Genomic DNA, 11625 nt, shown 5'->3' on the forward strand with positions numbered 1-11625 from the left:
ACAAGGTCTGGTGCTGATTATAAAAACCCTGAGAGACCCTCAGAGAACCAACCAGCCAAGACACTGCTGGTCAGCATGAGTTGACTCCGCTCAGTTTGTCATTTCCTCTTCACACATACAGAGATGTGTCGTTGTTATAGCCAAATTTAGACAGTGCTGACACCACACCTAATACGCTCACACCATTGAATGTATATGAAGATGGCGGCATGACAGCCAAAACATCTTAAACGCCCCTGGTGGCTGGCTGCAGTATACTGTAGGTCATAAACCCCTCCCCCTCCATGTTAGCAGATGGGAAGCGAGCCAAACTCAAATCTAAAAGTACAAGTCATAACATTATTTTACATATCCGGCATGAAAACGTGCTCACTCAGGTCCATACATACATGTGAAAATACATATAACAAGATATGAACCTGGGTTCTATTAATGTAGTTTCTGTCTCTATTACACTTCTTATATTATTTGCTTTAGCGTCTTGTTTCGGTCAGTATGGATGCTGCGCTTCGATTGCTAAAGACAACTGATGAAGAGAAGCAGAAAATTGTTGGGAAAGTAAGTTACATTTCCTACGAACATGTGTCCTTCTCATGCCACTAAACAAAACTCATGACTTTTTCCTTGCAATTCTGCCTTTTTTTTCTTCTTAGAGTTAAAGTCAGAGAAAAAAATTTTGACTTCAATCTCAGAAAGTCAGAATTGTCCAGCCAAGTCTGTGCTCGTGGAGATGGGTGAGTCTTGAATAGATGGGTGAACTCGCAATGACGCAATGACTGGTCACATGTCTGGCTTTCACATAGAGGAAACCGTGGCAGCTTACTGAAGCAACTATAAATATACAAAACTTGTGATGATATATGTCCTGATCCTCGACTATTTATAGCACAGCACATCACTCTGGGTTACATCATCTCCTGATCTTTACACCTACATGTTGAAATCGGTTCAAAAGAACAGAATAACATAAAACACATCCTGAATATCGGCATCATAAGGTCTTGTATTTACATCGTCACTGCTTTTTCTTACATGATTATTACTTTGACTGTAAATGATCATGTATTCAATACCATCCCCATCACCACGATAAAATGTTAGCACATAACATTCCTGCAAACCACAGATACAATCACATGGACGGTAATAATAATAATAACCTTGCCACACGGACGTTTCGGTTCTGAGCCTACCAATGTCAATGAAACTGCAGCTGTGTCCCAAATCTACACTATATATTCAATGTGTGCAGGTTTTCAGCACAATATTTGTTTTGTTAACTCTAAAAATGAACAACCAAAAAATATCCCCAAAGAATGGGCATGCATACTAAAAACTCATGTTTTCATGTGTGCTGTTGATTGTCCATCTTCTCCTACAGTGTTTTTCACAAAGGAAACGGGGCCTACTGTTTATCTTGTGTACATGCAATAACATCGAAATACAGCATTATCATGTATTACCAATGTTTTATTTGGAAGCATCACAAAAGGAAAACATTTTACAAAGATTTAATACTTATTTTTGTTTCTTCACAACATTCCTGGTTTAATGTCTTCAGTGAAAATTACATAAAAGCCATAAAAGAACAACCACAGCCACACGACTAAAAAACTGTGTTATTTCTGTATAAAATGATTGAAGACAAAAGTGTTAAAGGTGCAGAATAACCATCAGGTACAAAGTAAATACTGTACAGTACCATGTTTGAAAGACAACGGTAAGTTCATTATATGTGACAAATGCACAACTCATTATGGACCTGGAAGAAAACCAGAGAAAGCTGAGATTAAAGGTTGTTAAAGATGTAGTTGCTTATAATTAAAGACACAAATCACAACATCCACATTATTCGGCAGCATTATTACCAAGAGCTGTTCCGAATTTGACTTCAGAATAAACAGTTTCACCAGTTAGTCCAGGAGATAAGTTTCCTAGAGATGATTAGAGAGAGATGATTAGTTTACCTGTGAAACACCAGATACATCTACCTGATACATCTATGCGTTTTTTTCTGAGATCACTGGGGTGATTTGAACCAAGCAGACCCGTAATTAAGTACAGGGTCTATTTTAATGATCTTAAAACAAAATATTTGATGGACTTTTATAAGTGACCATTCCTGTAGCTGATCCTATTTTCACAGTGGAGTAAACAGAGCTCTCCTCTGGTTTGTTGTGCCATTTTAAAGTGATCATATGCATGAAAAATATTTTCTTTTATTCAGGCATTGCCAACCTCACAAAGATCAATTTACAATAGTACTTACTGCTTGTACTTTGAGTACTCACCCTTATTTCTAAAGTTTTTGAGTTGAATCAAAGAGTATGTGACATCGCTGGATTCATCAGCACCTGAAATGTACAGTAGTGTAATGTCAACTATGATCAGTCATCTTAAATCATTGTCTTTGAGTGATTCTGACTGTTCTGTGTAAATAAATTCACTACTATTTTACCTCAGTATCACCTCACCTCAGTAAAACAGATAATTTCAATTTCCTGATACCCACTGAATATCATTATTATTTGGTGTGTAGCTCAAATTGCATTCAGGGGATTTTTAAACAATACTTGTGTTTTAATGTCTTATTATCTAGTATAGTAATAGGAGGGCTAGTAATATTTGTGGGGATTTTTTCTGCAGACAGAAAAAAACTTTTAAATTTGTTTTTTCAACAGGAAACAATGTGAAAAGAGCCTAAACCATTCCAACTCTGATCTTTTGTGTTTGTTGTAGATGAGTTGAGTGTTTGATAAACCAACTGACAGGTTGATTTTGGTGCCAGTCAGATGGATTGTTGCTTTTAATGACAACAATTATCCATAAAATCCACCTACCCGAGAATAACTGTATAATAACCACTGAATAATATGTATATGTCATGGGCAACGTAACGTATTGTTTCAACATTTGTAACTGTGACACCACTGGATATTTTTACAGAGACCTCAGGACAATTTACAGCCATGTTTGTGGCAACCAAAACAGATATTTTAAGTCAAACATGGATCTTTTCCTAACCCTAACCAAGTGTTTTTTGTGCCTAAACCTAACCGGAGCATTAGCGCAGCATTATGACAAGAGAGGAATAGAAAAGAAATCCAAAGTTGCAACATAATTAACTCATCTGTGGTTTTGCAGAAGCGTGCTTTGTCAACATTCATTCTGGAGATTGGGTTGTAAATGATCGATAACAGTTCATGAAATAAATCTCGATAAACTTTTAAGGCTGACCGCTGTGATGAGATGAGTTCACTTTTGGTTGTCCTGATTGGTTGTCCTGATTGGTTTTCTGGGACGGTGTTGTCCTAAAAAATATTGTTAAGACAGTCAGGTTAATAAGGGAACATTTGCTGCTTTGAAGTTCAAGAGAATAGAGAGTGTTGTACCGACCTGGCAAAGAGCGAATCTGTGGAGAAAAAAAAGATAATTGGACTTCAGAATTGATCTGTGACTTTAAATAATCCAATTGTAATCAATCAAATATTAGAAGTTAAAGGTCTCACACTTTGTCTTTCTGCAGCAACAAAACAGCAGCAGGACAATACTCAGTAAAATCCCACAAACCAGCCCGATGATCACTGGCAGAATAACTGAAGAGGTTTCAGGCCTGGACACTGCAGTGAAAGTCAGTTATTAAATGTTATCTGTAGTTTGCAGGTCAAAGGCTATTAAAAACAAAACACTCATCACAGCTGTTCACACTTGTACTCATTATTAGACTGTATGAGACATTTACAGTAAATAAGACATTTTCCAGCCATCATTGCTTCTAGGAAGGTGACGTATTTTACACCATTTCTTTAAAAACTGTGACAGATTTTGAAAGAGGAAGTTTTAATCATACTCACATTTGATGGCCACCCAACTCTGCAGTGACACATTTCCTGAGTATTCACACCAGTGGAAGCCTTCGTCTGACTCTGACGCTTCAGAGATATTCAGCTGCCCTCTGGTGTCATTTTGGATGAGATGTCCATTTCGATAGAAGAGCACATTAGAAACCACATTTTCTGTCCTCGATTTGCAGCCAAGAGTGACAGGATGTCCCTCGGCCACAGGATGGACAGGGCTCAGCAGGATAATTGTAGTTGTATCTGTGAAACAGTGAGAAAATCACATTTGTCACACATACACTTACATTCTGCTGTTATTCTTACATTAACCAAACCTCCCTAATAGAAAAGCCTTGGTGGTGACAGGATGTGACTGACATGAGAAGTCAGAGGAAAGAAAAAATACAAGTTTATTTATTTTTGATTGATTTACACATGAGCAGCAAGAATGTAATTACTTTGCACAGTGATGTTGACTGCATTGCTGAATTGACCTGATCCAGACTCGCACCAGTACACTGCTGTATTTTTATTGAATTTGTGGACGTTGCATCTGGATCCATTCACCGTCCTAAAGTCAGAACAGTTGGACAGACGATTTGTTTTGGAAAACCTCATCACTCTCCACTCAGCAGAGTTTCCCTCACAGCTCAGAGACACAGACTCAAAGGAAAAGTGCTGTGCTCTGTCAGGGCTCACTCTGAGTGATGCTGCATGAAAATCTGCAAAATGACATTGCAGGAATATGATGAGATTAAGGACAGCACGGTTCAAATGATCTTTCAAAATTCTTTCAATGCTCAGTCTCAGTACTGTACACTGGCGGCTCCAACCCAATCTACAGAATAAATGCTGGCAAAGTGCATTTCTGCAGGGATATGTTGAAACTTTACATTCTTCATGGTGCAATTTTACGATTATTCAGGTGCAGTTACATACAATTTTATGTTGTGCCAATGTTGTGCTTAAGGTTGGGTCAGGTCTAAGCACAAAAAGAACTAAGAGTTAGGAAAAGATCATGTAACGGTAAAGAAAAGCTAAACAAACAGACTGACCTCCAGACCAGACAAACTTCGGTTTGCTGTAGTAAGTATAATACACTGGATCTCCTCTTCCAGCTCTGCACACATATCCTGCTGTGTGTGTCTGTCCATGAACAATGTAGGAATCCTGTTCAGTCCCACTGCTGCTGCCAGGTAGCAGCTCATAGCTGTAGGATTTGTTTGATTGAACAGGAACAGTCTTATACCAGTAGAACCTCCATCCTGCAGATGGATCTTTAACACTGCAGGTCAGAGTTACTGAGGCTCCAGCACTCAGCCATGATGGAGACACAGTCAGGTTAGGCCGAGTGTAAACTGTTGGAAAGCAATTTCACAGAATGAAAAACAGCAAAGTCAAGTCTTGTTGGTGGAGTGCAGTGTTTGGATCCTGCACATTTAAAACATTAATTTCAAAACATGTTGGTCAATCTATTAATTAAATATGTTTCATGAGGAACCTGAGTGGTGACAAACGACTGCTAAATGTAACGTTTGTAAAGTATGAAATCATAATCTCAATTACCATTAAAGAATAAGTTCACCCAAAGTGAATTTTTCAGATTTTTTCTTTTCTGGAGCGTCACAGCAAAACAGCGTTGCAGCATTCTCCAAAACAACTGAAGTAGATGGGGGGCTACTTGTATTTAAAATGTGTGAAAACAACCAAAAACAAAAACCTTAATTGGCTCCATACCAGTGGTGGACTCTGGGCACCCTTATCTACCGAAAAACGATCTTTAATGTAGTTGCATGGCTAAAGCGTTAGCGTGCACCCCTAATGAGGGTTGTGTGCAAGCTCGACCACACGTCAAGGTTCTCATGGTTTATGTTGTTATTGTTAACAAGTCCCAATCAACTTCAGCTGTAGACTCAAACTTGTTCTCCATCAGTATGACAGTAAGTAGACACTGACTGAATTTACATTTTTGGGTGAACTGTTCCTTTTTACATTACATTTAAGGGCATTTAGCAGACGCTTTTGTCCAAAGGGACTTACAGTAATTCATACATAGATTCATACACTGATGGCGGTGGCTGCCATGCAAGGTGCACATCAGGAGCAGTTTGGAGTTCAGTATCTTGCCCAAGGACACTTCCGTAACGCAGACCAGGGGAATCCAACCAGTGACTTTCCCATTACAAGACTCTGGCTCTACCCCTGAGCCACAGCTGCCTTTTAGCTGAATTCAGAAGAAGCAGCAGAAGTCTCACATTAAAATACATTTAGAAAATAAACATCAGATCACCTACCTGAGACATTTAGAGTGACATTCTTACTCTCCACTGTGGGATTTTTGCTCGTGTGACGACCTGTGCATTGATATTCACCGCTGCTGTTTTTCATTAGCTTATATGAGCAGGACTTTTCTGTACCGCAGGATCTAAGTCGTTGACCATTCCCGGTGAATGTGTACTTCCAGTCTGTGTGCTTTCCTTCTGTTACGTCACATGTGAATGTAACTGACTCACGATTGAATAAAGTGGACCAGTTTGGTTTAACGGTCAGTACGGCATCTAGACCTAAACACAAACATACACAACAAAGGAAAATAAAGTACAACCACATCACAAGTTAACACTTTGAAGCACTTGTTTTTCATATCTTAATTTGCAGTAACGCAAGGATTAAAGTGACGCATGCACTGACGGAAACAGACAGATGAAGCCACTGAGAGTGATGTAGTAGGTGTGAAATCCCTTGAAGTGAATAAATAGAACAACAGACAACAAGGAAATTGTGCAATTACCGTCAGCACGTCCACAGTTGAGAAGTGTATTCAGCGCTAAAATCAAGATTGAAACCTCATCAGACACTGTAAAACCGACAGAATCTGTCATATTACGAATCATTAATATTAAATTAAAAGTTTCACAAATTGAAATTGTAGTCGGAGAAAATTGTAAGCATCAAATCATTATCGCATTTCAACCAAGATGAACAAAAGATGGGAAAATCTATAAAAAGCATTAAGTTAGCAGTGTTGATTAAAAAAACAAAGCCTTTTTTCAAACTTTCTGAGAAACCAAACAATCAGAGAGACAAAACAAAGTAAATTCACCGCTGTACTCACAGAACAGCCCCAGCACACAGAGCGAAGTGTGTCCCATCTCTACATCCACCACTGACAGTGTGCCAGCCTGCCTGTCGAGTGCAAGACTAAGAGGAAACTGTGGCAGAAAAGAAGTGATGTCACAATTCACTATTAGCTCAGACGTTTGTTTTCCTAAATATGTCCTCTCAGCTGTCAATCCTTCCTGTTTTTGCACAAAACCCACACAACTACAATTTGACAGGCAGATACGGGAACTAAGTGTACTTAAGTAGATTGCACGCCACCTCCCCAACATCACAAGACCGATTTCAACTTATCAGTGCATAAACATACTGCAGAAGCAGCAAAATGAAATGACGCAACAGACCGAGAAGGAGACAAAATGTTGGTATTTGACCTGTTTCCACATAATGTTGCTTTAAAGAACGGAGAAGAATATTAGTATTTGTATGTAATGCTCAATTTTGTGAGTTGTTGCGTTAGGAGAAACTTTCTAAATTTCTTGAAATGCTCTCTACAACAAATTCTTATCTATTTGGGCCTTCTTGTGTAATGCAGCAAACATTGCACTTGAAGATATTTCTATCTTTGTGCAAAAAAACTTGTATTTTTTTTTGTTCTAGGGGTGTACGTGTATATTTGCACAGAGCGGGGAGATGCATGTTGATGCCAGGTGTGAAGTGACGGACCTAAAGCTGTCTACAGTGCTTTTGCTCGGATCACTCAGGGAGCGTGTTGATACGGCGTGTGAGCAGCCTGTATGTTTGTAACCACAACCACAATTTCTCAGCATGAGTAAGACTGAATTGCAGTTCCTCTTTACACATTCAAAGATATGTTGCTATGATAGCAGTCATCACACAGTCACCACACTGACGCCAGCGCTGCTGATGTAGCACCCACACAGTCGGGATGTCTGTGAAATTCAAATTCATTCACTTGGCAGAAATCCATAGAGAGTTCCCAAAGCATCCCAATAGACAACACGACCATTAAACCATGAATGAGCGACTGTGGTTTCGAATACAACCACTTCTGACACCACTTAGGTAAACAAGAAAAGAGGAAATTGACATGTGAAAATATATTTCGCAGTCACATCATGATAAGACGCTGGGAGAACAGACAGTTCAACCATGCAAAAAGGACAAAAATGTGTTTTGAACAGGCTCAAGGCCAAATCACAAAAATATATAAAGACTTTTCACATTTTCATTTCTGCAACCATTATCTGGCCGATTGGATTTTATCATGCTGGATAAAGCTGAATATGACCTGATTACATTCATAACAAGCAACATAAGATTGTGATAACGGTTGTGAGAACTTGAGACTTACGGGAGAGGAATGGTTAGGCTCACCTATATAGGTCTGCACAGGTGATTGAATTGAAAAGGTACAGGTGGTGATGTTAATGAGGTGGTGGTGGTTTGACTAAATAGGCCCGGGTGGAAAATAGCTTTGTTTATAATCATTTAGGCATTTGGACCAATATCAGAGATGTACCTGATGGTACATCGTCCTCCAAAAAGAGGCCATGAGTCTCTCTGCTGTAAGAGCATCTCTGCTCCCTGGCTCTAAGTTTTACAGCTTTTGCACATTTATACTCCTTCTGTCCCCGAAAGCTTTATAAAACTAAAGTGAAGAAACACAACTGAACACTTACAGCTGGAGCAAGTTTATTGGTCCAAAATTATTAAACAACACAGTAACTATAAACCATTAAAAAAAGGCACAGAAAGCCTAAAGACGTATCACATAACATATAATGTAATAAATTAAATGTTATAAATCTGAGAAGTTTTTTCATCAAAATCTAAAAAGAACTGACTTCAGTTCAAATATTAAAACTGTCTTTTGGAGCAGCCTGTTTACAAAGTTGTCTACATTCGGTTTAAAAAATAAAGTGACACTTTATTAAGCTAAAGAAGAAATACAGAACATAAACACACCTTAGGATCATTTAAATCTTTATAATAGTCATTAGTCTTTACGCTACATACAACAAATGATTAAAACCATATGATGCATTTCTTTGAAATGACCTGCTATTAGATTAACTTTACAAAATACTGTCTGATATTTGGATTTCATTGGTTTCATGTTGCTATCCATTTCATTGATTTTAGTGATACAGATCTCTTTATTGACCTGGAAGAAAACCAAATTAAAAAGAGATGTTTCACGACATTTTACTTCCAATTACACCCCATTTAACTGAATCTTTACAGTGGCTTATTCCATGCACATTATTTAATTGCTTCATTATTACCCAAAGGTGCTCCTGGTTTGACTTCAGCATAGACCGTTTCATCCGTTGCAGGATTTGATTTCCCTAAGAAAGGACAGATGATTTGGTTTTTGTTTGCCATGATGTGACTGCCAGTGCGTGTGTACACAATGTAAATGAAAATATAATAAACTAAATAAATACATAAAGATAAGAGACTACAGCTACTACTTTTGTCCAAGGCAAACTGTACAGTAGCAGCTGCAGGTGGATGGAGGCTTTACTTACTGTTGTCTTTCATGGCTTTATTGTGGCAGTACACCTTGGCATACATCACATCGTCATCATCTAAAACAGAGGCCTCATTTCAGATTTTATTTACACCAAGACACATTGAAAAGGTAGACTGGCTGCAACTTTATAAAAGTAATGTGAACTCTGTAACCCGGTCAATTTAAAATCATATTTCAGACACTTTAAGGCCTAAAATATTGAGTTTATTTTAACATTTTGACATTTTGATTACAGCTATCTATGATTTATCAGCTATCCAACTAATTTGCAGAAGACATTTCTCAAAAGAAAATTGTGTCTATAAAATGATCAAATCCTACACATACAGTATATAAAAGAGTTTTTAGACTTTGGGGGTATTTTTGTTTGTCTTTTGCTGGCCAAGTGTTAATATTAAACACACAGCACAGCATCCAACGTAAACCATTGTTGAACATGACTGTACCTGCAGCTGACTCCACAGTGCCCTCTTCTGGTCCATTATTCTTCCCTGTTAGATGGATCAGATGAATATGTTAAAAAGACAGTTTCCCACACTTTTAAGGCAGTGCCGGCCTGCGAGAGTACCTCAAAAATAGCATGTTACTCTCACTACAGGAAATAAAGTCTTCTTACCAATGTTTCTGAGCTCGATCGAAGAATATGTGCCATCATTTGATTCCTCTGAAATACAGATGTTTTCAGAATTAGGGGGTTGTCAATGAATCGCTTATAGTTAGATCATGTTATTATAGTATTTTTAACCGTTCGGTGTCAACCAAAAGGTATAAACTGTACCATGTTCAGCTTCTTCAAGGCATTTGATTGATTCATAGAGAACGGCATCACCTACAGAGCGGTTAAAATCAATCCAAAGTCATATTAATCATTTTAATACCATTATACGAATTCCAAAAACTTTGACAAAAGACAACCAGAATCAGGATTAAAAGCTGACCGTAGAGAGAAGAAGGCACTTCTCTGAATTGAGTTTCATCCTGGTTGATCATGTGGTCTGTAGCAGAGCCCTGATTGGTGGTCTGGGACCTGAAGTAACGTGAAGTAAATACAGTGTATTTAATAAGGAGCATGTAACGTACTGCTGTAATGTTGAGAATAGGAGAAGAGTGTTGTAACAACCTGATGAAATATGATTCTGTAAAAAAAAAGAAAAAAGAAACACACCTGCTGTTACATGTCTTTGTATTTGAAATTGGACTGTTGTTACTAAATACATACGTCTGAGATTTTGACTAGTATCCAAAGTAAATATCTCACCTTTTGACTTTGTGTAGTGGTGATACCGGCACACCAGTAGTAGTAGTAGTAGTAGGAGAATAATCAGTAAAACTCCACAAACTGGCCCAACAATCCACAGCACGGGAAATGAGGAGCTGTCAGATCTGGTCACAGCTACAATACATAATCTCTTTTAATATTTGTTTTATATGTAACCAATTCAAAATAGTTTTTTTTTTTTTAACCCTAATTTCTCTTACACAAAGACACACTTATTTCGAACTGTTACACAACTTACAAACAGTCCCAAAGACAGCTAATCATACTCACATTTTACTGACATCCAACTCTCTGGTGATGTCCAACTCTGCCAACTGTGCAGGGAATCTTGTCCTTTGCATTTATAGAGGCCTTCGTCTGATTTTGACACTGCGGGGATAGTCAGCTCCCTCCCGGTACCATTTTGGATGAGTTGTCCATCTTTGTAGAAGTCCACATTAGAAAGAACAGTTTCTGTCTTCAACTTGCAGCCAAGAGTGACAGGATGTCCCTCAGCCACAGGACGGACGGGGCTCACCAGGATTATTTCACCGTCTGTAGAAAGATCAAAGAATGTGAAGGTTTGGTCAGAGATCAGCTGCAGGTGGAGCATATTGATTAACAAAGATGAGAGTTAAACAAAGCTTTTCTCATTTGTTTTACAGATGAGGTACAGGGCGATAGTCATTTAGACTAGAGACATGGTCAGGGATGTTATCAGGACCAGCATGCATTAACCTCAGCTGGCAACCTGGCCTTTGCCATAATAGGGGTGCTCCTTATTTTCTTAGACTGTAATGGTCTGGATCTCTTGCCACATGTCTTCAGCGTTGTTGGTGTTGACCTCTCCGCTCTTCTGGTCTCCAGCCTCTTCTGACTTTGTTTTGCCTCCTTGATGCACTCTTGCA

At 38.5% G+C, this 11625-nt stretch overlaps 1 protein-coding gene and 1 long non-coding RNA gene across 2 annotated transcripts; both read right to left on the reverse strand.

Annotated features, from left to right (window-relative positions):
- Window positions 1-1866: 1866 nt before the first annotated feature.
- Window positions 1867-3313, reverse strand: LOC311251115. Its single transcript, XR_014621353.1, has 3 exons — window positions 3238-3313; window positions 2292-2354; window positions 1867-1934 (listed from the first exon to the last, which is right to left on the reverse strand). It is a non-coding gene; the product is annotated as an uncharacterized lncRNA (long non-coding RNA).
- A 5498-nt stretch (window positions 3314-8811) lies between these two features.
- Window positions 8812-11047, reverse strand: LOC311251114 (uncharacterized protein). Its single transcript, XM_084343421.1, has 9 exons — window positions 11009-11047; window positions 10718-10852; window positions 10580-10595; window positions 10398-10486; window positions 10238-10288; window positions 10076-10123; window positions 9906-9950; window positions 9455-9514; window positions 8812-9271 (listed from the first exon to the last, which is right to left on the reverse strand). The coding sequence occupies exons 1-9, from the start codon at window positions 11019-11021 to the stop codon at window positions 9186-9188; spliced, it is 543 nt and encodes a 180-aa protein (XP_084199547.1). The 5' UTR covers window positions 11022-11047; the 3' UTR covers window positions 8812-9185.
- Between the last annotated feature and the right edge of the window lie 578 nt (window positions 11048-11625).

Source organism: Pagrus pagrus, assembly GCF_965226575.1.
Source record: "Pagrus pagrus genome assembly, chromosome: 22".
NCBI lineage: Eukaryota > Metazoa > Chordata > Actinopteri > Spariformes > Sparidae > Pagrus > Pagrus pagrus.

Excerpts from the sequence above, each read along its gene's own strand:
- LOC311251114 (XM_084343421.1), bottom strand. Across the intron at positions 10,124-10,237 it reads CCTTGAAGAAGCTGAACATG|AGGAATCAAATGATGGCACA; the intron begins GTACAGTTTATA and ends TCTGTATTTCAG. Across the intron at positions 9,951-10,075 it reads GATCGAGCTCAGAAACATTG|GGAAGAATAATGGACCAGAA; the intron begins GTAAGAAGACTT and ends TCCATCTAACAG.